We start from the raw sequence: 27,037 nt of genomic DNA, 5'->3' as shown, positions 1-27,037 counted from the left end.
TGGCTTTGTGAGGCTGCGGGAATGGCTTCGGGGGCTTCAGCTTATTTGTATTAAATTTTCCCACGGCTATGTAGTCGTTCGAGGATATACTTTCTTTCGGGGTGGTTTCGTTACAGCACAAATTACAGCCGTTTCTGTAACCATACCCTCTTCTAAAGGCCCCATTATTGACAACAAAAAGGAATTCCATGTTGTTCACAAATTTACCGCGAACTAATTGTGACAATAAATGAATATCGCCGTAATCTCAGCGGCCAATCACTGTAATTTTTCCCGAATATCTACATAGATTGGGAGCTACAGTGCATTCATGAGAAAGTTGGCTTTCCCTCAAAGCGTACTCTGTCAGCGGAACCCATTAATTCATTGGAAGGTAGCGATAGTGGTACAAGAGCCTCTTACACACTGGTAGCGTTATACAGATCCGCTATAAAAAGAACCCGGTTCACGCCACCTTTCTTTTTTTTTTTCTGTCGCGATACGCATTTCCTTGTGTTCCGCATAGCACGATTTCAGAACTTAACCGAAAAACTTTCAGCGCAACCTGCTCTTCCTTCCTTCTCCTGGAAGACACAGGCTGCGTTGGGGAGCGTTGGTTATCACAGCCCCCCACACGGGGCCAGTGTAGTAGCCTGCGGCAATGTGAATGAGCATACAAAGGCGTACAATTACGAATTACAATCCACGTGCCGCTTTGTCTCCCCCACTGCCAACAGATCGTTGAGCCAGTTGCCGCTGGTCGCCATGGCAACGTCACTGGCGCTGCGCGCTTCTCCGCTCTCGACATCTCTTGTCGGCTCCGGGAAGCGCTAGTTGCGGACACGGGCGCTGGCGTCGCTACCTGGCGCCGCGCTCCCATTGTCGGCCGCCTTCCACTCGCCGCCTCGCGTCTTCCACACAGTGCTCCGACCTCCGGCTGCAGGCAACGCTTGACGTAGCGCTCAGCGCAGCGCACTGCTGACAGCCCGTCGCCGGGACCGATCAGCGCGCGGTGGCTGCTCTGCTACGCTCGGCACAGTAAACATGAGCGAAGCGGCGCGCCCGTGCCGGATGTGTTCCCCGTGATAGTGTCACTGTCACTTCACCCGGTGCGCGCCGTCTCCTCAGAAACAGGCGTGATCGTTCCCCCATCCCCAAGTTTCCGCCGGCAAGTAGCCCGCGATGGCGGGAGGCCGGCCTCATCACCAGGTCTTCGCGGTGCCCCACTGTGGTGCCCGAGCGCGAGACAGGTGAACAAGCGGCCGGCTGGTGCGTGAGAGGAAGCACCTGGACGTGTACCCCGCGTGGCGGTAGTACGTTTCGTTCCGAAGAGAGGCACAATCGAGCTGCGTGCTCCCGCGCTGCCCGAGCTCCTGCCCAGTGCGTGGGAACCGGAGGACATGAGCTCCTCGCAGACCAAGGATACTCCTCCGGCGGGCTAGACACAGTGCGTTCGGGATAAGCCAGGGGTGTGTGGTCGTTGTGGGGACGCGATGCGGGCCGTCCTGCTGGTGCTCGCCGGTGTGTTGACGTGCGGCTCGGGGGGCAGCGGACGCGTAGAGGCCGTGTCTACCTTCCAAGACAGCGTGTGGTCCCCGCAGAAGTGCGTCGACGCCCGCAACGGCCCCATGCAGAGCCCGGTGGCGGCGGGGTCCGAAGGCGGCCCGAACGACCCCCCGGGCCTGCTGCCGCCCGATCAGTTCTGCCAGAAACTGGGCTGCTCCTGCCACCTGAAGCAGCGACTTGCCTGTCACCTGGAGAGCGACCGCATCGTCGCCATACCGCGGCTCTTGACCCAGGACCGAGCGGACAAGATCACCGACATGTGAGTGCCGCCATGTGCCCTGATCATTGCTGAGCTAGCCGCACGTGTAGCTTGGAGAAAGTGAGCGTGCGAAACCAGCCTCATGCCTAGCCCAGACTTACACACGATGCATGTACCAGTGACAAGCTGAAAGATGCACACAAGGACTCAGCTCATGGAGGCGGCCTTGTTTCCGGCTCAACAGGCGCATTTCTCGTGATGAAATGATGATAGTGTGTAAAAATCTTGTTTACTTTTTGAATGAACAGTTTTTACAGCGACAGCTTTCTCGGTGTGTGTCTGTCACCGTGCCTGCTTATCCGAATAACCAAGGGTCATTTTGGAAATTGTGAGAATCGAACCTAGGTCCCTCTTCTACTGCAGCAGCAGGAACACCAACCACAGAGCCGTGAGTCTTCGTTGGTGAGAAGCGGGGTTTGCGGGGTTTTTTTAATATTTTCGGGAATGTTTAATTCCCACGAGACGTACAAGCAATTCATTGTTCATCTTAGACTTCACCGCAAACGAAAACAGCCGCACTCGAAATAAAAGCAGCCGCTGCAGGCCCAAGCCCCCCCCCCCCCCCCCCCTTCCCCACATGGCACATTACACGTGTCCAGACAGGGTATTGGCCAGATATTAACGCTAACAGCTGTACAATCTTGAGGGGATCGCATGAGACTTTTGTTTTCTGGTGAAATCAAAGAAGGTAAATATTGCCGACGAGACGACTTCAGTTTCTACATCACCGAATTGAGAAGGTCACAACAATAACAACAGGAGGAAATATTTCTGGAAGAGGGAGAGATATATTTATTGGAGGCTGGGCGGCCTCTACTCCTCTCAGAGGAGGTTAACTAAGCCCTCGAGTAGGGAGAATCTTGGTCTTGTCGCGAGGCTTTTGGGACAAGGAAGAGTCTTGCAAGGATTGCGTCCGGAAAAGTGTAGAAGACAGAATATTTTACTTGGCAAATCCCTTGCACGCATCGCCCCCTAAAAAGAAATTTGTCTCAGATGGTTCTCACTGTAGCCCAAACGAAGTTGAAAGCAGGTCAAAAACAATGCGCGGAAAAACCGCATAAGTGGTAGAGGAGAGAGGCTGCGGAAACACTCACCGCGAATTTCTCTCACGGCAAAGATGTCATACATTTCTTCATATTCTTCCTATAGCTTCCTAATTTATACGCTATTATTCTTGAACAGTTCAATGATTTAAATGGGTGTGGCACTTCAAGCTGGAATCTTCTAGAACAATAGAAGTGAACACGTTCTTGTGTGATTTTGAAATGCCCGCATGGAAGTCTTCAACGACGATCGCAAGGCTTTTGTCATCACGTATAACGCATGCAGAATTAGTGCTGATCAGCTTCTTGATACCACACTTGAGTGGACCTGGAGATGCATACACAGTGGACACCACAATGTCATGTTTCGTTTGTACACCACAGACATCCCCACATTAGCTGTCATTGTTCTTTTGCGAGTCAACGGTGTGTGGTATTTTAGGAAAGCATATACTTGACAAATGTTCAATAGCTGGTTCATGTACAGCCGGTAAAAGGCTTGTCTATAACACAGCTTTCGTACTCTCAGCCCTATCCTGCCCCGCCGGAGCGGGATTTGAATAAAACTACTGCGGAATTCTGAAGTCTTAGCTCGTCGCTTTTGCCTCCAACATGTTTGGAACGAGTACGTTTCGGCAGTTTTAGGATGTAGCTGGTTGAAGTTAAAATCGCTGTTATAGACAAGCGTTTTACCGACTGTACATCACAACAGTGCTGCAGCCCAAACTGTTTTAACTTGAACAGGATGAACGCCATCTTGACTGGTTCGGACACGTCGATGTCACAACTTCGGAGAGATGCTTTCCGAAAGTCAAGTTAAAACATCACTTCTTGTGTACACTGGTTCTTTGGTTGATGTGAATCATTATACTCTAGTTCAAACTCTTCCCATATGAACTGGATACATCACTTTTTGTCTGACTCGCAGTCATACATGTCAGCCACCAGCGACCATAACCGGAGTATGTGTCACCGCAGTAGCAGTTGTACACCTGTTGATCAATTCTCTGGTCGCTCGTCCCACAGAATCCCGCCGATCACATACATTGCCATCTCTGTTCCTTTCGTCGCTCTTCGTAGACACGTATCTATCTCTTCTGGAGTCCTAAATATGCGTAGCTTTACCATAGCGTCACTAAAACACTAATGGAATGTCCTATGCACGTTACTCATTTGGGGTCCTACAAGAGCACGACGGCGTGCCTGCCATATAGTGCATGGAGTCCAATGTTTTACAAGTGCTTCTCGCATACGTGTGTATGTGCCAGAGACGGTTTTTGTTTACGCACGCTAAAATTCCTCCCATTTAAACTATGCACACCATCGCTTCAAAAAAAAAACATAAATCAAGAGTGGTAGCGAAGAAAGTTCATCAGAAAACACCGAACTTAAAGGAACGCATTTTACGCGCCAAATCGTTTCAGTGGGCAGGTACGCAGGTCATCGATCATGCGGACAGAACCAATTTGTCATCCACGGCCGTATCTTGCCACGGAAAAGCTACCGCTTTCAATAAAGATATCATGTTTGAGGTTGAAAGTTATCAGTGGATGAAGTATGTCACAGACTACAAAACCTTGCTCACGGCCTTACAACTTTAAGAATCATCCATACATTGATTGATTGGTTGATTGATTGATTGATTGATTGATTGTAGGGTTTAATGCGCCGACGCTGCACAGGTAATGAGGCTCGCTGTAGTGGAGGGCTCTGGATTAATTTTAACCACCTGTGGATCTTTAACGTGCGCCGACATCTCGAACACGCGGGCGTTTTTGCTTTTCGCTTCCATCAGAAAAGCGACCGTCGCGGCCGGGAATCGAACCCGCGTCCTTAGAATAATGAAAAAAAATTGACGATGAGGGAGAACAGAGCTAAAAAATCAAAGCCCCCTTCTTAATAAGAGAAAGATGATTAAAACGCGAAGCTTTCTCCGATGCAACCTAAGCCAAAGTCAAAGTTTAAAATCCAAACTGCGTCGACCGTGTCGGAATGGCGGAATCGGTTGAACGTTGGCTTCATAACGCCAGGGACCCAGGCTAGATTCCGACCACGGAAAGCGTTTTTTTTTTTTCTTAAGGCGCTTCATGTGCCTTCGCTTATCATCATCATCATCGCTCTGTGAACCCCACTGTTTAAAGTTGGCTTTCCTGTAGTACGTTCCGGGGCGACATAGAACGCCATTAGTAAGTCATAGAAAGCTTCTTTAATTGAGCGTAAGCAACCGACTGCATGCGACGAGAGCGTGGTCAGAAGACAACCTGCGTTGAAACGACCAGCACCCAGAGAGCTAACGCGACAAGTACGCACCGTCGGGCGTGCCTGCACGAACTGCGATTATCGGTCCGTTGACGTCGAGCTGGAATGACTCATGCCCGGGTGGTCAATTTCGTTTAAGTGCGAGCAGCCAAGGCCGAATGGACAGGCACGGTATATCGGTGTTGTCTCCGCGCCGTCTAGAGAGGCAGCCGATGAGTCTCGACGGCCAGACATGTCCCAAACTAATCCGTGCCCTCACACGAATCAGATCGAACAGAAGCAAGCAAGCGAAAGGAACTCCACCATTCAATTGAACGGAGAAAGCACGGAAGAGCAGTTGTGAAGCCATTCCGATGAGAGGGGGGCTTCTCTGGAGTGCCCTGGCAGCCGGCCATCGTACGAAGGGCCAATAGCTTTCAGAACAGCCGGGGGTCTCAGGCACGCAGGCTGACGCAAGAAACACGAGACGCAGTAAAAAAGAGAGCCCGCTCATGGGGCATTATTGGTGATAAATCTTTCCCGTTCTGAGATGGTTGCCTCACGCTCAGCTATCAGCATCCACAGCTTCTCCCCTTCTGCACGAAAACAAAACTTTTTTCCAAATGATCTTGTAAATGGTCTCGATAGGAAGGCGCAAGGTCTCCGACCCCCGTCAGTGGCCTTGCTCAGGATCTACGCCGAATTAATTAAGCGCAATCGGAGAAGAATTGGGGCAATAAAGAAAGGGGACAGCATTTTTGAAGACATCATGCTTAATTGTGAGCTCACGATTATGCGGGAGTGCCCTTAAAAGTACGTTTATATTTCTAAGCTAAGGTACACATGTAAGGGAAAATATCACGACGGCAGCGCCCTTACCTTTCGCGCTGGATTTCACTTTTACGATGCCGTTTCGTGCTGGCGTTTATGAGGTTCTGTCACTGGGGGTAAGGTTGATTTTGTAATGCCCAAATTCTGTTATTGTTGGCGCGATTTTCTTAACCCTTACTTTCCCTTTGTACTTTTTGTGTGGGGAAAATGCAGTCACGTGGCGTCGTTAAACGTATCCTTTGATTCACGGCGAGGCAGTCGACGTCAACACGTTTTTGGTCGGCGTTTCAGTCACCTTTCTTTCCATTTCGCCGCCTCGGAATTTCCGTTGTGTGCACACTATTTTGTATAAGGCCAGGTACTTTTGAATCGTTTTATAATTTTTTACCGTGCAGCGCCAGTCAAAGCTTGGCTCTGCGTTGCGAATGCCCCCTTTGTTCAGACTTCGTCTTAGAAACTTAACTGTTTCCCTCTGATAAGTAAGTCCTCCGTGTTTGTGCAAACAGCAGTGTTTCATCAAATCCAACCAAACAAGAAGCCTTGCTGTTTTGTCCAAAGCGAAACTTCAGATGTGTGTCAGAATTGGCACGATTCAATTAACAACAAACAGCAAGAACACCGTCGTGTTTTATAAGGGCGCGTGCATATCCCCCGGCGAAAAACGGCAGAGCAATAAAATATCCTGGACGCTGAAACCTGTTCTTAGGGAGATGTGCGTAAAAACGTTCCCCTGAATTTGTTTTAAAAAAGGCATTTTCTATGTAGCAGTCCCGAAAGCCTCCACGTGACCAGTTTTCCTTGAAATTCACCCATTTCCTGCGTAGCAAAAATGCAAAACGCCCAATTCTTCCTATTCTCAGCGCTGCTTGCTCAATTCAGAGTTATTTACGTAATAATTATTTCCTTGGCACTAAAAGGGCGGGAACTCCGGCGACGCGAGCCGATGTAGAGAATGCGCTTCCAAGTGTATTTCCTCGTGCACTGGCAAGACAGACGCTGCGGAATTTCTGATACGGCTTTCGTTCCTCGAGATAAACGCACAGAGCACGTGGTCGGCAGATGCGCGGTGATTTCTACCCCTGTGTACGTGGGCTCTTCAAATAGTGAAACGAGAACTGCTGCTTTTTTCATGAAGCGTTGTTCAAAATATTTACGGCTTATAAAAAGTACAAACAATATCCTGATACCCCCAAATGCTCGCCTTCGCTAACACTGAATATGTAACGAAGGGTAGGGGAATAAGTCTCGCGCAAGCAATCGTTTGTTATGAATAGTAAACGCAATATTTATGATATAACGGTAGTAGATGTTACTGCTTCTAGGGAATTCAGCTTTCTTAACCAAAAGAAGAGAGATTTCGGATCTACGAATATGATGGGAAATATTAGCGCAAGGCTTATTGCCACGAAATGAACGTAAGCTTTTGAGAAACAGCCATAAACTACATAAACAAAATTTAGAAATACTATCAGGGACGTAAGAGGCTATCGGACATGGAAGGACGTAGCTCTAAGCAAAGACAGAACTGGACTTTAACTCAGGGAGTAAAGAGTCGCGTTCACTTGGCTCTGCGCTGCGCAGATCCTGGCTCTGGTGCGCGCTTCAGAGGCGGCGTTCATGATTGGTGTTTTCAAGCGTGCAAGCTTGCAGTGCTTTGTGCATTGTATTCGTCGCATGGTTTACTGTGTGGGGGGTAACTTGTGCTTTAGGTGCACGTAGTCGTCTCTCCTGGGTGCACTGAACCGTACACTTCGGCCCATAAAAGCTCAGCTTTCTGCCGGGGTCTCCCTTTTTTACGTACATTTTGAGCTTTACTAGTGCTAGGAATACCGAGAATGTACGACCCTAATGAGTCTTAGTGTGCGTGCTTGTACTTTTCTTCGCTTGTCATTTTTTGCAGTGTTATATCGCTATTAGTTTTTGCTAATTTTAGTAATACGTCCGCTGCAGAGTTTTGCCACAGAGTCCTTCTGTATTGCCTTCGAAGCATGCCGTAATGATTCCGGCCTATATCAGCGTTTTATTTCTTTGTCTGTGTTTTTCTTTTTTAAGGGGGTGGGGGGCAGTACTACTTGTATCCGCGAAGTGGCGAATAACCAAACACGTGCTCGTGTTTTGGCCGAGAAGCCGCCTTTGAGGTGAAACCCGCTGCGGGAAGAGCCCGCGTGCCTAGGCTTAAGCAGATCCAGCGAAGAAAATTCTTCTCCATTCGTCCCCGTCCTCTCTTCCTCTGGAGTCTCTCTCTCTCCCTCCTTCACCGACTTGGAGAGATTCCTGGCGGGCCGTAAACCGCTATCTGTAGCTTCAACACGTGCCACACGAGTAAAGTATCAGGTGCTGCTGAGCTCGACATCTTCTCCCCATTTTCTTTTTAACTGATGCAGCTGAGGTACGAATTGCTCGTTAACTTGAGTGTATAAAGAAAGCATCTGCCTGATCAGCGCTCCACTGCGCGGTTCTAGCATGCCTGGCTCCCGCCGTGGTTTCCTCGTCGTCTGCTCTGCCTTCCCCCATCGCGTCGTCTTTAGCGCTCGCTCTTTGTTCTCGCGCTCTCTCCCTGGTCCTATCGTGTTTATGGCATTCGAGATAAAAGAGTTGCACCAGCAGTTATGACAACAACGTCAATCGTACGATAATATATAGCGGCGTCACTTGTCCTCAGAAGTAGATATTGTGAGCATGTGCCCTGGATTTTTCTTTTCTTTTTTCTGAGGGTTAAACCGGGCCTCGTTGGTGTGGCATAGACATGGCCGGCGAAGCACAGTGCTCAGAATTATTTCAGAAGGAGCAGTTGTGGGGCGTGTTTTATAAGGATGATAGAGTTTATCTGGCTACGTAAACTCGAACATTTAGGTCTGTCTGTCTGTCTGTCTGTCTGTCTGTCTGTCTGTCTGTCTGTCTGTCTGTCTGTCTGTCTGTCTGTCTGTCTGTCTGTCTGTCTGTCTGTCTGTCTGTCTGTCTGTCTGTCTGTACGTCTGTCTGTCTGTCTGCCACTTCGTCCACATGGCTAAAAGTTGAAAGAATTATACGATATATAGGCAAGACCATTTCAAGGAATGCATCATACACATCATACATGGTGGAAGGCTTCATCTGTATGTATGTATGTATGTATGTATGTATGTATGTATGTATGTATGTATGTATGTATGTATGTATGTATGTATGTATGTATGTATGTATGTATGTATGTATGTATGTATGTATGTATGTATGTATGTATGTATGTATGTATGTATGTATGTATGTATGTATGTATGAGATAATTTTATAAGTTTTTCAATGGGCCAGAAAGAACTTTTAGGGGAAAGATATCAACTACTTCGTTGTTAACTTATTTATTACAATTTGGTCCAACAGTTTCGCAAGTGGGAACTTCCTTCGCAGGGACTATCTTACAACGCCCCTATAAGAGAGTCGCACTCTTCAAACCTTTGCACCAATTTGTAATAAATAGGTTAGCCACAAAGTTATATATATATATATATATATATATATATATAGACTGAAAAGATAAAAACTCACACAGAGCGCGAAAAAAATAAGGTTAGTAGAGACAGAGACAAACGAGAAAGACTTAGAAAATAAAAATAAGTTTACTGACGTTTCAGGGAGAGGACTCCCTTTCTCTCTCCCTCTCTCTCCCTGAAAGGTCAGTCAGTAAACGTCAGTAAACGTCTCCCTGAAACGTCAGTAAACTTATTTTTATTTTCTAAGTCTTTCTCGTTTGTCTCTGTCTCTACTAACCTATATATATATATATATATATATATATATATATATATATATATATGTGTGTGTGTGTGTGTGTGTGTGTGTGTATGTATATATCAGACAGAAATAAGGGTTGGCTGTCAAGAAAACCTCGGAGGAAAGCAAAGGGGAGAATATAGTAGGTCATCGAAACAGATGAAGGATTTGGAAAGACAGAAAGAAAGTGGAGAAAAAAGGCCCGCCGGGTGGGATCCGAACCCACGACCTCCAGAATACCGGTCTGGTGCGATGACCACTACGCTACCAGCAGGGCTATTTTCCCCTCCGCTTTCTGGGGTATTCATGTTAAGGTATTTTCATTTCCTGCTCTTGGGGGTGGTAGCCAGCGCCACTCGGACTACTGGGGGTGAAGGGGACCTTCTTTTTAACCCCCGGGCCGTGACTCGTAGGCCTACGGCATGCCGAGATTGGTCGACCAGCGTTGAGCCCTCTTAAGCTCCCTATGGCATGCATATATATATATATATATATATATATATATATATATATATATATATATATATATATATATATATATATAGCGAATCAGAAAATGGGAAAGGAGGGGCTCCGTGAAATAAGACAGAAAATAAGGGTTGGCAGTCAAGAAAACCTCTGAAAGCAAAGGGGAGGTTGTGGTGGGTCATAGAAAGAGATGAAGATTTTTTTGAGTCGAAGACCGATATTCTGGAGGTCGTGGGTTCGGATCTCACCCGGTGGGCATTTTTTCACCACTTTCTTTTCGACTCACCAGACCGGTATTCTGAAGGTCGTGGCTTCGAATCCCACCCGGCGGGCATTTTTTCACCACTTTCTTTTCGACTCAAAAAATTCATATCTTTCTATGACCCACCACAACCTCCCCTTTGCTTTCCGAGGTTTTCTTGACTGCCAACCCTTATTTTCTGTCCTATATATATATATATATATAGGGTGTGGAAATGAGGGGCTCGTTAGGAAATACAGAAAGAAATGCCGGCAGTCTACAACGCCAAAGAAGGCATAGGGGAAAGTTTAGACTATTTTTTACCGTTAGTGACGTTACATTATTATTTTTTTTAATTAATTACCTGAGAAAGAAAGAAAGAGAAACACGCGCCCAGAGTGGGGACCGCTATGCCTTCTTTGGCGTTGTAGACTGCCGGCATTTCTTTCTGTATATATATATATATATATATATATATATATATATATATATATATATATATATATATATATATATATATATATATATATATATATACGATAGAGAAGTCAAACTGAAAAACATAACATTTATTCTAACGTTTCGACCGGGGGCCGGTCGAAACGTTAGAAAAAATGTTGTTATGTTTTTCAGTTTGACTTCTCTATCGTACAGCTAACCTCATAGCCAGGAACCTTTTCTTTTAACTATATATATATATATATATATATATATATATATATATATATATATATATATATATATATGCAAATCGCATTCAAAACAAAAACAAAAATATACACAAAAGAACAAAAACAAAAAATATATACAAAACAAATCGTCAATTAAGAAAGATCCAAAATGAAAGGTGCGCACTCCTTTCTTGAAGCCGACACCTCAATACACTTCAGCAACAATTGACGCTCAAATGACGAATGCGACGCGTCATTTTTTAAATACACGCATCGACCGTCTGAGATAGAGTAATGTGCGCGGATTAAAAGTACAACAACAGTTAAAAAGTACATTGTTCGGATAATTTTGTTGCTCAAATGCTAATTCGTAGCGTGACTATTAGTAGTACGTTGTAGTTTTCCTGTAAAGTTCTTTTTTGTTGTCCTTTTATGCGGACGTGTGCTATGCTACATTCAGTTTTCGTCTTCTTTTCTATTTTTTATTGAGCGTAAGTGCACTTGGTAATATTTCTTTTATGCGTACGCTAATATACCCCGTGCTTTTTTGACATTTAAATCACATACCTACACTTATTTTCCTCTTTCTTCCTTAATTTCACCCGCCGAGGTGGCTCAGTGGTTAAGGCGTTGTGCTGCTGAGCACGAAGACGCGGGTTGCATACCCGGCCGCGGCGGCCGCTTTTCTGATGGAGGGGAAAAGCAAAAACGCCCACGTGAAAGAGATTTCGGCGCACGTTAAAGATTTCCAGGTGGTCAAAATTAATCCGGACCCTCCACTACGGCGCGCCTCATCGCCTTCGTTGCGTCGGCGCGTTACCCTACAATCAATCTTTATTTCTTTGTTTGTTTCTATATATCTTTCTTTCTTGCTTGCTTGTTTCCATGGCGTTAGTTCTTCCCGTGTCTTTGAACTGCCCTCTCCTGCTAAGAACGTTGTTTTTAGGTCGGCAGTACTTTTGCAATAAAAATAAGAACTAATAAAGCGCTCTGGTTCTCAACATGAGAGTGCTGGATCGGTTTCCAAATGTAAAGATTGTTTTGCGAGAAACTAAAAAAGACCCGTGCGTTCATATTATTGTCACGCATGCCAAATGACCCCGGCTTGACATTATTCACCATATAATGACCCCGTCGCGGTTCTCTCGTTGGCTGAGGCGTTGTTCAGCTAAGCCCAAGGACGCGGGTTCAACCCCATCCGCGGCGGCCGTTTTTTCCTAACAGAGGCGAAGAACGAACACGCCCGCGTGTCGAGGTTTCCCTGCACTTCAAAGATCTGCAGGCGGTCATAATTCACTGGAGCCCTCCGCTACTGCGCGCCTTATAGACCAGGTGTAACTTCATCGCGTAAAACTCACAAAGTTTGAAAGTTGAATAACGTAGAAAGTCGTGCGCCATACTCCTGCTTATCAAGTTTCTACAAATTATATGACAAGATCCACATCTCTTGAATGATGCCCATACGTAGTGACAAAAGCACTGACAACACTATTTGTCATGGAGAATTGACAAGGAAATTATTTACATAATATTCTGAAACAACGGGAAAATTTAGATTTCTTTATACACCAATCGCCACGGCTCATCCTGTCACATTACTACGGAGAATGCGGAAAGCAGCCTACCATTTGTGACTTACTATAGCGGAGCGAAAGTTCAGCGGCACGTGCGAAACTTTTCCCTCCTCCAAGCCAATAAGCTTCGGATCGCAGAAACCTTGGGAACAATGCCCCAAGATATAAGCTCATTTCCAGCCCGTACCATGCCGCCGTTATTTTAGCGCTCTACCGGCGATGAGCCGCCCAGCATGTGTCTTTATGGAATCACCCGCTACGAGGGGTGCATACTCAGTGGGTCCAATATGCAGCCGTTCCGGGGCTTGTCTATTATCTTTGCACGCGGTTGCATTTGTATTGGATGGCTTTCGCAGCAAATGGGTAAAAAGGCTCGTGTTTTTTGATACTCTACTACACACGTGTTGTTTTCTCCTACATTTTGGCGAAATTAAAAACATTGCGAGCTGCGTGTTTCTGCGAAGAACCAAAAGTACCTTCCCTTTACATAATAGCTAAGCGCCAATGCAGTACTCGTAAAGAGCCTGCCGATACCGCGCGCAACGTCATTTGGTCGGTTCATTCTTTTATTGTTTTAGTACGACTACTTTGTTTAATATGGATTGCGGTGTAATTGTACTGCAGCCCAGCAGGAAAGAAAACGAAAAATAAATCCGCTGGTTCAGATATTTTTTTTTAACACGAAAGTGTTTTACTCCGGGATACACCAATATTTCGCTGACGTCATATCCGTCACGGAAGTGACGCCAGTACAACGAAGCAAGTGGCCTGTAAAGGGAGCACCCCTGTACACAGGGTTTTCTTGTGGGGAAGCAACCTTTAGTACTAAAGAGTACGTTATACTTAGGGTTCTTCGTTTTTGGGTTTTATATTTTAACACGAAAGTGTTTTATGTCGGTATACACCAAGATTTCGCTGACGTCATATCCGTCACGGAAATTACGCCAGTACACCTTGACGCCATGTACACCTGACCCCAGTGACCCGCCAGCAGGACGTTATGCGCCAAGCACACCCACACGACAGCCGCCGACCCGCAAATCATGCTCAGCTGCAGATTTTGCGGTACATTTCGCTTTCGTGCTTTACTGATTCCTATGACAGAGGAATCAACCACACTTTTTTTGAATGAATGGCTATTCAACCGCTGAAGTGGGCGACATAACTTTGTTATCAGAATGAATTTAGCATCTATTGTGCTCTTCAGCATCGAAGATGGGCCAATATAAACGTGTTTTTAATTTTTACTCTTCCAGCCCTCCAGATAAACATAACATTTAACCAGTTGTACGGCATCTATTGCCTTGTGTGCGGTACCAAAACGTTGTAGTGACATTGCGCAAACAGTTCATAATAACCTGTAAGTCGCAACGCGTACTCTGTGTAGATCTTACTGCGTTCGCACATACTAGCCAAAACATGTAATTTTCATTACAAAAATTGCAAAAACATTATACATTCCATCCTCATTTAGCCTGGTTCGCAAAAGTGTTGGGTCACCTTTCTTCAGTTTCCGTATGTAGTCCAGGCATTGACGAGAAACGTGAATTTGCAGCAAAGCTCATTATGCCGGTGAAGACGTAACCATCTTGTGGAGCGAGCCGTGCGCAGCTTCGCTGCAAAGGGAAATGCCTTTGCCACATTGCCAGGTCGGGGGTTGAACCCAGGTCCCATTGCTCCCGGGGTGAGAATCGCGACCACTTCGCCACGATTCCCCGCTGATTGTTGAGAGTGGTAATTTCCTGGCCACTTTAATGGCTTAGGAGCCAGAAAAAACATTACTATGGCTCGCAGATCTCGCTCAAAATGGAGACATAAGCGGCAAAAGAAGCGTGTCCTTGTCGCCCGTGCTATTACATGCCCAAATGTTTCGCATAAGTATGACACCTGGCAGTTGTTGTTAGTTGTGAATACGTAATATATAATGTGAAATTGAACGCCGCTCAGTGCTCCTTCGAACTTTACGCAGTCAGTAGCGTTTGCTATTTCTTCCTTTGGATATGGTGATATCTTAGGCCGGGTTCAGACTGTTGCTGTAACCGTCGTAATAACGTTAAAGAATGACGTCATTTCAAGTCTCAGCCAACCGAACAGCGTGACACGCGTTTTTTTACGTCCATAGATCACCATATGACTTTTGCGTCGGTAGTCTGAACATGGCCTTACTTCGCTTTCGATGTGCAGTAGTCAAAACTGTTAACGACAACAAAGAACGAGGTGCCAGCGTGTGCACAGAGCGGCAGCTTACGGTAGCGCTCGGACTGCTAAGCCAGGCTGTGCTCATGCGCTGAATTAAGCACCCGAGTGCAGTAGGGCAGCATCGTCAGTGCCGATAACCAGGCGCCAAAGATGCGGCTGTAGCTTTCGTGAGCTGCCACTCAGTGCGCACGCAGGCACCTCGCGTTTTGTTGTTGTTAACAGTTTTGACGACTGTACTGGCGTGAAGGTACGAGGAGAGCGGCTCTGTGTCGCTGCCGCCTCGCTCTCTCCCTGCGCATGCCCGGATGTTGTCTAAGCAACAGAGGTGCGCCTTTGTGCTTTTGTTTCTGAGGCGCAAGCTTGCGCTGTAGAAGATGCCACCACCAAATGGGCATTGCGTGACCTTGCGGTGCCCGCGTAACGTTTTGTGCGCTAGAAAATGCTCCGCTCACTCAGAGAGAAGTGCGCATAAATAGCTGCTGCCAGTAAACGCTTCTCCTCTCCAACACGTTCACCAAGGATGCGAAAGATGCCGTTTAGCCATTTTGGCGAAGCTTGTCTGCTCGTGAACGTGCAGTGAGTGAAATATATTGGTTAGAGAAGACATGAGCTGTTCGCGAATGCAAGATGTTTGGACATTGCACGTCCTACGATCTGTGTTTACGCGAACAACATTTCGTGCCGAGATTCCAGAGTCGCTCAGGCGACCCGGTGCCCTGCTGTGGGCACCTTCGGACGGTACTTGGAGTCGTACTTGCACCGTGAACGGATTCAGCCTAAAAACTGGCGCAGATTGCACTAGGTCATGCAAGGCCTGAACCGTAGCGAACCTGCAGGATTTCTGTCTGCGCGAGCACTAGGGGACACACCACCACGCATTTTCACAAGCTTTAAATTGTTTATTTACGTGTTCCGTTGTCGCTTCGCACTGTGCTGCTGGTAGTCACCGTCATATGCGTCGATATCATCGCGTTCCTCATGCCAAGTATTACAAGCACGGAAGCGCTTGACGACAGCTGGGGCGCAGCGGCGGAACGTACGTGCACGACGCATGCGCGGTGTTGCTGAAGGCGTGTCGCAGTTCGGTGGAGCAGGTGTTACGCCAGCTGTGGCGTCGTTGGTTGCTAGGCAACGCGAGGCGCTCCTCGGGATTTTTGCCAGTTTCTTTCTTTTTTTTTTAAAGCGACTTTTCGTGCCGGGGACGCTAGGTGGTCGCCGCGAGGCACGCGCGCAAGAGCGCTCCGCATTTCTTGGTATTTCCAACGCGTTACGATCCGCTGTTAAACGCTCCGCTGTTAAAATCCATGGATGGAATGTTGACGGGCGTAACGCTTAGTGACAGGACGTGAGCGTTGTGGCATATAGAATGAACTACGCAGACGATATGCTAACGTAAAAGGGAGCTGGACCGTTCGCGTGATGCGCAGCGCCCACAACCGCCAGACATGGGCACCAGGTAACAGAGTGGATACCAAGGGACGGCACTGGAGATAGGGGTGCAAGCACCGAGCTCAAGAAATGTGTGGAATGGAAAAAGTTTCACGGAAAATTCATTCGGATGACGCAAGACAGCAGCAATTAGGAATCTACAGGAGGGGTTTTCACCATGCAGCGGACGTGAACGGTCTGACGACATTGACGAACCTCCCGGCCTGGCTCAGAATTCTCAAAGACGCTGGTTTCAGAGGGGCCCGCCGCTGGGGCCGTTTTTGTGTACGCGATGCGACGCCTGTTAAATAAGTTGTTTGAAATAAACTCCCAGACCTCCCCTTCAGCGCGTCTCGTAGCCAGACATCCGTATACGTCAGGATGCGACACATCTGCGTGCATATACTTTCTAAGAAACGTGCACCCCGGGCTCTGCACGGCCGACCGGCCGGCTACAATGTTCAGCGGCTGCAATCGTCGTCCCGCGGTGCGGGGTAGCCGACCGGGCCGCGTTCCGGCGGCGGGCGGCGGCCCCGTTCGCGGACCCACGATAGTGCGCGCTTATCTGGCCGTACCGAGAACAAAAGAAGACGCAGCTGCCGAGCAGGCGCTCGGCGACAGCTCCAGCACAACAACATGCCCGCTCAGGGCGCGCGACGACGCGCCAAGGGCGCCCCGCGGAGCCCACACGACGGCGGCGACCTTATCCGCGCGTCGAGACGGACCCCGGACAGCGCCGCTCCGAGCCGCTGCTCCTCATGGGCAGCGCCTCTTCGCTGTCAGTCACTCTTAACCCCCTCGGGCCCTAACGCTGTTTCGTGCCACTAACATTCAGGTAACGGCTTCTCTGGCAGACGCCGTGCGGCGGAGGCATCGAGACGGGGCACCACTTCGCAGGCGCCGCATTGAGTTAAAGGGACCCTGCAACAATTTCGATAAACGCTTTCACTCTTTCCTTCGCGTCTGGAAGCACTGCGAAAGCTACAGTTATCGCCAGCACGGAGCGGCACTGCGTGATTTGCTCGTCGCACCAGATACGCCTTCCGTTTCTGCTTTGTTTTGGTGGCTTTGTTGTTAAAGTTGCTATAGAAAAGCGTTCGTTGCTGCAAATGAAGAAAAACCGGCCAGCAGCCGCTACATGGCCTCAGTGGCGTAATTCGAGCCGTCTAAGAACGTCAAGACCAGGAAAAAGAGATAAATCTTTCGAGCGAGTTTACAAGTTATCTGATGGGGATAGAGCAATAATTTTTGGCTGATGTACTTAGCTAACCGCTAATCTAAGTACTGGGGGTGTTGGGTGACTACGTTCTGCAAGCATTTAGGATTTCAGAAAAGCTGAAAAGAACGTTGCAGTGTCACTTTAAAACTTGTCACGGCGAAATAGGTTTATTTGAAACATGGAACTAATAATACTAAACTTTAAAGTGTCCTGTTGTGGGAAAAATCGGTGTTTTCCGGTACAAATAATGACCGCCACTGTAAAGGATAAAAAAAACCCAAACATGTCGCAGGTTGAGCCAAAGTGTGTGTGTGTGTGTGTGTGGATTAATTTCGATGAAGTAAACCAATTGGTTCGAAAATGAAATTGGGCAGATTGTACTTCGTATGTGAATCGAACACGGGTGTCCACACTGCGTTACTACCATTGTACATCAGCCCGTTGCCGGCGGCGGAACAAAAGTTAGCCGAGCGCGTGCACGCTGGCGTTGTAACGCACGGCAGGTGAATGTTACGGCAAGTGAGTAGAACAGACGAACCCCAGCTACGTAGAACACTGATTCTAGGGAAGCTGTGGCGTGAACTGTCCCTAGTCAAAGTAATTCGCGTCAAATGGCGAATGATGTTTTCCCATTCAAAGCACTTAAGCAGACTTAATTGTGCCCCGAGAAAGTTTACGTGCAGAGCACTGTAGGGGCTCACCTGCTCGTCGTAGCTCGCTCGCTGGACTCAAGTAGAGCCACACGGCGTTCCGTCGTAGCGGCGTAGCCCAGAGGCTTCGAAAGCCAAGCGGTTCATATAGTCATAAGCGTTCGAAACTCGCGAACCGCTGGCGCTTGTCATACATCTCCCCGTTGTTTAGCGCGAAGAAAGCTTCAAGTGCATTTGAGACGAAATATACGTAATTAACCGGCAGCGCCCGCGTTCATTTGGTTATGAACGTTCGTTGGGTTGATTTTTACGATGGTATGCGAGAAAATTACGCCCACCTCCCCTCGCGGAAACCCTGGTGTGATGCGACGCTGAAGGGGGTTCCATTGGCGTCGCATCAAGCAATCGTCGGGTACGGCAAGAGAGCAAGCGCACGCGCAAGCACGGACGACCGTCGACTGAGAGACCGGCCGGAGCGCGGCACTCCGCTTCTATGCGCAGCGCGCCCGAAGGAGAGGAGACCGCGGATTAGAGAGTACTGCACATGCGCACAGTGTGCAGCCGCGCGCGGCGCCGCGCGCAGCGCTACCGCAGATGTTGGGAGAGAGTGTTCGCTATCGGAGAGAGGAGAGGAGGCGAGCGGAGGAGATACGCAGCTGTGCGGACTAGAGTTCCTGTATATGCTCCCTACGGGAGCAGAGTTGCGCCTTTGATTTCCATTCGCCGCTCACGACCCTATTCGCTGATCGCCGTCACGTGCACAAAAAGCATCCACGCACCGCAGAGAAGCCGGCGATGCGGCTGCAACGCCGCTGCTGCCCTCTGCTGTCGGCGTCTTTCGTACATTTTGCCCGCTGCCATGTCGCATTCGTAGTTCGTAGCGTGAGAGCGACAAGCCGCAACACGCTAGTACATGAAGAGTATCTTTTTTGCACAACTTCAGTACGCGGTCAAGCCGACAGCCCTGAAGGCCTAGAATTTGTTTTGGTCTTCCATTTTCGCTGTTGTCGGTTATTGCAGCGGACTGTTCCTTTTGTTCGAATGCTTACATGAGAAGCTGTCGCCTAGCTCTATTTTGCACAGCGATATCTTCCCGATATTCGGATATGCGTTATAGGAAAACTGCACTCAAGAGGAAAACTGCACTCAAGAGGAAAAGAGGGGAAAACTTTGCTTAACAATTAAATCGATCTGGTTAGTGGGCCAGGTCCTCAGTCCAGGACAAGAGAGTAACAGTAATTTTCTTCAAATCATAGAACGCCATCCCGAGTAGAATAGGATTTGTTCTTCGCGCCTGGAAGGGTTGAAACACGCCGTGTGGCAAGAGAGAGACCTGAAATTTTTGAATACCCTTATACACTGCATGGTTCGCCCCTCCCCAGGCTAACCAGATCGATCTAATTGTTAAACAAAGTTTTCCCGTCCTCCCCTTACTCCTCCTCTTCCTCTTGAGTGCAGTTTTCCTATAACGCATATCCGAATATCGGATGGTTGTGCAAAATGTTCCGAAATATCCCTCCAGGTCTTAACAAACATATATGTGTTACTATAAATTTAACGAAGACGTGACTCGTTTTGCTCAATAAACCTCCATACTGGTTAGATGCCTGGTCACATTACTTTACGTTGTCAAGGCATGAAAGTTTGCCGACATGCACTATAGACTGCAAAAACTGTAGGTTGAGTTCCAAAAGTTCCAAATAACCCAGTGTATATATACGCGCGTGCTGATTCTATACCAGGCGTCTAACCAGTATGGAGGTTTATTGAGCAAAACGAGTCACGTCTTCGTTAAATTTATAGTAACACATATATGTTTGTTAAGCCCTGGAGGGACATTTCGGAACGTTTTGCACAGCCATATCTTCCCGATATTAGGATATGCGTTATAGGAAAACACCCCTAATATTAAAGCAAAGCGCGCGTTACAAAAAAAAAAAAAAAAAGCAGCGACGTCGGGGCGCGCTCACGCTCCCCTCGCGCGGTGCGCACGACTCCTTCAAGCCCGACGGTTGGCTTTCCCACGCTGCTTTGGATGTTCGGCGGTCAAGATGGCGGACCTATGCGCAACTCTGCTCCCGTAGGGAGCATATACAGGAACTCTAGTGCGGACGCGGACGACGGACGCACGCAGGACAGGGCCGCCGGCAAGAGATGCTCCTGTCAGCGTCGCATCTAAAAAAGTGGCAGTGCAAAGCCGGCACGTGCGGGAGGAAAAGCAAGCACAAAAAGAACAGAACTCCTGCTGGGGCAGTTTCAGGAAGGGGGCGCGAGCTCTGCGAAAGCGGGAAATTTCATTTGCATCGGGTGGTAGCAGTGAGCGGATAACGGCGCTACAGCCCATTATGGCGAATCACTGCTCTGCACTTCCGACCGTTTCACATTGAGTGGAACGGCTTTAATTTCTTTCTTTTTTTTTAAGGTTTCATGGTCCCCTTGCCGGGCCTTGAGAGCTACTCATATCCGCTTTTAACGAAGTATCGCTTGTAACGAAGCCGGTTTCCTACCAGATGGTATCGTTGGAACGGAATTTTGGAGAGATTCGGAAATCCCGCCATACTGCTTGCCGGCTGTATTCCCGCAAGCGGGCAGAAAAGTCTGTATACCGTGACAGTGACGACCTTTTAAAATTACCCGCGGCATCATTGAATTTTCGAACTTCATCTCTGCTCGTGTGAGTCACCTTAATTTTGGAAAAATCGTTTACTCACACACGACACTTGTCAAACCATTGCATGCGGCTGCACATAAATTGGGCTGGCCAGCCACGTTACGATATTTTTCTCGAGTTTTTGAATAACCGACGCGTTTGCTTTCGGGCAATGCACTGCCAACATTAGTTTCGCACACAAATGCTGTATGCCCATTAGAAGTATTTTCCACTTTGCGACTTAGCTGTCGTTGCTTCTACACTCACGTGTGACCCGCCGTAGTTTCTTTGTGCTTGTTTTTTGAACAGCTACCTGGTCTTTCGGGCTTAAATCTGTCTTCGTGTATTTTTTTCTAGAAAATTCGGTTATTCACGGCCCGAAAGCACATGCAGCCGAGCCATCTCAGCTTTTGTTGTTTTACATGCACTTCGTCAAACTCTATTTTTTTAGCTCTTATGAACCCTTTTTAATGGACTGTTTCTTTGTTGTCGTTGTTGTTTTTGTTCGCCACCGAAGTTGTCCTACGTTGGTCTTCCGGCGTTTTTAGTTATTGTTATTATTAGTAGTAACTGAAGTGTAGGCCATTCAACGGTCGACACTTCGCGAGCATTGATCAAAACGCAACAACATCTGGACCATAACAATTCCTTCTTCTGGCTTTGTAGAACAGAAGCATACATGCGAATTTAAAGGGACCGTGCAACACTTTCTTCAACTTTTTTTTTTTTGAAATCTTAAGTGGTTGCAGATCGAACGCAGTCAACCAATACATCCGGTACTTAGATTACGGGGTCGCAAAGTACCTCAGCCAAAAATTACTGTTCTATGCCCATCAGATAACTCGTAAACTCACTGAAAAGATTTTTCTCTCTTTATCTGTCTTGAAGTTCTTCGACGGCGCGAATTACGTCCCTAAGGCCCTGTAGCGGCTGCTGGCCGGTTTTCCTTCAGTTGCAGCAATGAACGCTTTTCGATAGCAACTTAAAAAAAAAAAAAGCCACAAAAACAAACCAGAAGCGGAAGGCGTATCTGGTGCGACGAGCAAATCACGCAGTGCCGCTCCGTGCTGGCGATAACTATAGCTTCGACAGTGGTTCCAGACGCGAACGAAAGAGTGAAAGTGCTTATCGAAAGGGTTGCAGGGTCGCTTTAAAGATTAAAAAATAAATCAAAATTTCTGTCTCGGTTCAACCGCCAGCATCTGTATTGTCGTTTTATGATTTTGGGACACCTCTTCCGTAGCCTCTCAGAATAAAAATAGAGTTTGGTTTCATATCGGTAGCACCTTACGAATCAAATTGATCTCTGCTTTGTTTTTTTTTTTACGTACAGCCTCACCCAGAAGTTTCTGGGCCATGCCAAAAATTCTTATCCCTAAACAATTTAACACGGACGCTTACCTCTTCATTGATATTGAGACTTCGGGTGCCAGAATTAGCTGGGGTTTCTTTGTTTTCTTACCGGCATAAAATATTTCAGCCGCACCTAAACGTGGACGCGACAGGCGGCGAAACCTGTCGGAATGCGCTGCAGGTGGCGTCAGAGGACATAAAAAGCCCGTTGCACAACAAAGCTGCGAGAGCGGAGACGACGGCCGCCTTATCAAGAGAGTCGCACTGTTGGGCGAACCACAGCAGCCAGCGGCAAGGCCGGTCCGGCATGATGCGCTCCCTGGCTATCAGCGCGACCTTGCGGTCCCGGGAAGCCGGGCGGGCGCAATTGTCCGTTGCAGCATCCTTGTGAGGACATTTCGGCGCCCCTTAGCGAACGAATGTTTTGCGTAGCAGGTGTTCATATCTTTTTTTTTAGTCCCTACTAGAGAACTATAAGCTGTGGTCTGAAGGTATTGGTAGTATAACAATAGTTATCAATATATTATTACGGTGTAATCCTCAAGTTTCCAAATGTGCGAAAAATTGTCGTTGTCCAGTCAGTAAAATGGCCGCCACTGAAAACAGTCAATAAAAAGCACACCTGAGTTAGGATGGGATTTTAACCAAAGTTTGAACAGTAGCAGACCAAAGCGCTGCCCCTGCGGTATACCTACTTGGGGATTGACGGGAACTATGGAGCCTTGAGGGGCTAATGTGCCCGCTTTACAGAGCTATAATTGGAAACGTAAAAGTTAAACAATATCGCGTGCTGCGTGACACCTGAACGTGATGGCGCGGGTCTAGAACAGGCGCACGACAGCCTCGCAGAACTTTGATTCTTGGGAGGTTGCGAAGGGTGCCAGTCAGTTTACTGATGTAATCAGCGTTATGAGACCAAGAAAGAGACACAACGAAGGGGTATACCAGCAAACAAGCCTGTCGAAATACTCCCGCCAAAGAAACCTAAGCGAAGAAAGTGACGGAAATACAATGCAGCAGTAAAGAAGTCCTTTGTAAGTATCTCCATGCTTTCGTCTTTAGAGCGCGTGAACAGGCCAGATAAATTTTTGTTAATAAAGCGCGAGCATTCCTTGGCTAGCACTCCAGCCCAATGTTTCCGTGAAAAAAAGCGTAACGCATTGTTTTTGCGTACAAATGCGTAATTGGAGAAGTTGAGGCGTTAAGCCGTTGTAATAGTGTTTATAGAGAATATTGGTAGCTCTGCAATGGTTAAAAAAGAATATTAAAAAATGATCAGAATGAGAACCATTATTTTCAGGATGGCCTTGAAGCTTACTTACCCGCATTTCGAGTAACTGTGCAAAGAAGCCTTCTGTAGGGCTGTTGAATGAAAAAGTAACTGATTGGTAAATGAGATAATAACATAATATCAATAAGATGTAACTGGTGATGGTATAAAAATTGTTGTGCCCCGTCGTTGAGTCAATGCTGTAAAAAAATAAAAACTAAAGAAGAAAAGCACCTGTGTCTCGGAAAAACCCCAAGCGACGATCGGTCACCATTCGGGTTCAACTGACACGACCGCTGTGAACGGGTAGTATACGGCTAGACGTGGTCCTTCAATGACACTAAGGACACGTATTTTTCATGAAACAAAGAAGTGATGGAAGAATGCTTAGGCATTGGTAGAAAGCTTTCATAATTTCTGTACAATTTTTATTGTTAGCATTTCGTTTTCCAGAGAGCTTTAATCTAAGGCAGGCGCTGATCCGGAAATACAGCAAAAGTATACCAATAGCCCGAAGCCGTGTCGATCAGTGAGTGAAAGTGTCGGGAGGGGTTGCAGTATTGTTGACAAGTTTCGCGGTGGCGGTGAAGAATGTCGCTGTATGTGAGCAACGGGTGCCAGTGAGCTTCGCGTTCCTCTTCTGTTCTCTTTCGGATACGACGACGCATCACTAAGCGAACCCATTTCCAGCAAGCGGCGCGCTGTGCGGGTTATTCAACAGTACGACGCCTTTTTGCCACCAGTGCCTGGCGACAGCTTGTGCCCAGTGGCATCGCGGCAGAATTTTAAGCATACTTTCCCGGTCTTGACGTTCTTCGACCGGTCGAATTACGTCAATTAGGCCATTTAGCGGCGGTCGGCCGGTTTTTCTTCAGTTGCAGCAATGAACGCTTTTCGATTGAAACTTTAAAAAAAGCCACAAAAACAAACCAGAAGCGGAAGGCGTATCTGGTGCGACGAGCAAATAACGCAGTGCCGCTCCGTGCTGGCGATAACTGTAGCTTCTACAGTGGTTCCAGACGCGAAGGAAAGAATGAAAGCGCTTATCGAACGTGTTGCAGGGTCCCTTTAAAACGTCCAGGGTTGCCTGGGGGTGACCCTTGAACAGCGACGAAGCGTGATTCGGGCTTTCCTCCTCTTACACCGCCGCCGAGCGTGGCTCTCCCTTCGGTGAGCCCGCGGCTACTTTTTTCAAAGCGGCTAATACATAAATATGGTCGTCACGGCTTCGTTTCGTCAATATGCACGGGTCTCTCCATTAAAATTGCAAAAAATGCTTCGGCTCGAACCCATCGTTGGCGAAGTCGACAGAACCATTGATTGTACCTGTAAGAACTCAAGAGAGTAGCGGGAGTGTTCCAAACAAACCCCTACACGTCGCTAGTTGTATGCAGTAGGTGGCGACCTTGCACCTATTGGGGAACGGAACGATCGCGCACGCGTCATTTGCCGACAGGAACAAACGCGCTGCGGGCCGCGAGCTGGGAATTCAAGCTTTGTTTTGCTTGTTTGTTTGATCGCTTCCCCTCTTGCTGGTTTGGCCAAACGGAAGGTTAATTTTGCTTTTCATGCCATCGAGAAATTTCTCAGGGAAGGGTCACTGCGATGGCTTCTTTTTATTGTTTTTACCCGAGAAATAGCGCGTGCAATATACGGCGCGAAATGCGCCACCCCACCCCTTTTTCCCCTCCTGTGGGCGCGCTTTTGGCACTGTGTCACATCACAGGTCCACCGAATGATCCGGACGCACGCCCTTTTGTGAGCGATGCGCTATTTATAATTCAAAAGGCGGGTCGTTTCCATTTGCGTGGAAACGGGTGCCGTACCCCCCAGGCCGTGAATACTTAACACCACTTTTCCGGGACCACGGCCAGATGCCAGCGGATGAAAGAAGCAGTTCAGCCACGCGCACAGTCAGATGCGTGTTCGAACAGGTGGACGCATGTATTCATTATAGCCTCAGCACCCGAAAGCTATCACACGGGGGAACGGCTTTCGCCGAATGCAACGTGAACTATGCGCGCAGTGGCAGAAAATGAAAATAACAACGCCAGGATTGTTCTCGGTAGTGCGAGAGCGGAGGCGGATAAAATAACCATTATTAGATAAAACTGTTTCGGCGTGTGCAATGTCAGCTAACTTTTTTATTATTATAATCCGGTTAACATTGGCAGCAATGATTTTACAGGAAGTGTGGTTTAATTATGTAGTTGGATTTATTGGTTTGAAGAAAAATCATCTCTTTTGGTGGCGGCGATAAATGCAAGAAAGCGAGTGCCTATTCGAGCTGAGCACTCATAATATCAAGGAGAGTATGCCTTCAGCACGAATACAACTATAGTTGAAAAGTCAATTGCTTGCACCTGTATATGCAGCAAAACTTGTCGATCAATGTTAGAATATCAGAATTACCATTACAATCTCACCATTGCTGTTACCATATCAGTATGAATATACAAAGAGAAAATTTTGAACCACACGAGCCTGCTTCGCGTGACGACCATGTGAATTTGTTTTCCGCCAGGAAACTGAAGTCACATTAATTCAAGAAGCGCGAAGCGAAGTAGTTTGCAATGGTTCTGTTGAGGTACAGACTTGCATAAAATGTTCGCTCCTGTGTGATATTACGTAACAGTCATATCTAAGTAACATGCAGCGTTGCCGTAATAACCTAAAATCTAACCAAGGCTGAAGTCCCACCTGTTAACGCGAATTCCACTGACCTGACCCATTCGTGGTGTTATCGGAGGTGGCGAAATTCCACGGCCAGGTTTTTTTTCCCCTATCGAAGACACCAAACTTCCTGTATCGTTCTTTCGTTTATCTTTCATCTCCCGTACGATCTCAATGTGTGGAACGTGTTTTGCAAAAAAAAAAAAAAAGCCATCGAACAAAGTGCCCCGCGTTCTTACCGTCATATCAGATGTCGTTTTAGTCTAATATTGTTTTGAGACCCAGCAGGGGTCTATAAGTGTTTTTGGGAAGCACGTTTTCTTGGAAATAATTTTCTTCAGAAGTACATTATAGGGGAACCCTGGCTCAATATTGTTCTATAGGCTCATACTGATTCAACATTTATCAGTTTTTATTTGAAAATACTTTAACCTTGTTTGCAGCCGTGTTATAAAAGTCTTAGCGCTGACAGAGACAAGTACGGAGCGATTGCAGAATGACGGGGAGCCAACTTCCAAAACGTTTATTACGAGAAGGTTTCCTGTGTGTGTGTATATATATATATATATATATATATATATATATATATATATATATATATATATATATATATATATATATATAACACAGAAATAAGGGTTGGCAGTCGAGAAAACCTCGGAAAGCAAAGGGGAGGATGTGGTAGATCATTGAAACAGATTAAGAATTTGGAAAGAAAGAAAGAAAGTGAAGAAAAAATGCCCGCCAGGTGGGATCCGAACCCACGACCTCCAGAATACCGGTCTGGTGCGATAACCACTACGCTACCGGCGGGGCGATTTTCCCATTCACTTTCTGGGGTATTTATGTTAGGTATGTTTGTTTCCTGTGCTTGGGGGTGGTAGCCAGCGCCATTCGGACTACTCGGGGTGAAGGGGACCTTCTTTTTAACCCCCGGGTCGTGACTCGAGTGTCTACGACATGTCCAGAGTGGTC

At 47.3% G+C, this 27,037-nt stretch overlaps 1 protein-coding gene across 1 annotated transcript in view; it reads left to right on the top strand.

Moving 5' to 3' along the window:
• Positions 1-861: 861 nt before the first annotated feature.
• Positions 862-27,037, top strand: part of LOC144145247 (high affinity nerve growth factor receptor-like) — a gene marked incomplete in the record, with an annotated part of 187,322 nt that continues 161,146 nt past the window's right edge. Inside the window, 1 exon segment of the mRNA XM_077676784.1 lies at positions 862-1,804. Within this exon segment, the coding sequence (XP_077532910.1) occupies positions 1,473-1,804 (332 nt within the window).

The sequence above is a fragment of the Haemaphysalis longicornis genome, unplaced genomic scaffold (assembly GCF_048455015.1).
Source record: "Haemaphysalis longicornis isolate Haplotype H1 unplaced genomic scaffold, Haemaphysalis longicornis Haplotype H1 scaffold_7, whole genome shotgun sequence".
In the NCBI taxonomy this organism is placed as follows: Eukaryota; Metazoa; Arthropoda; class Arachnida; order Ixodida; family Ixodidae; genus Haemaphysalis; species Haemaphysalis longicornis.
This window is presented reverse-complemented; position numbering and strand designations above follow the sequence as displayed.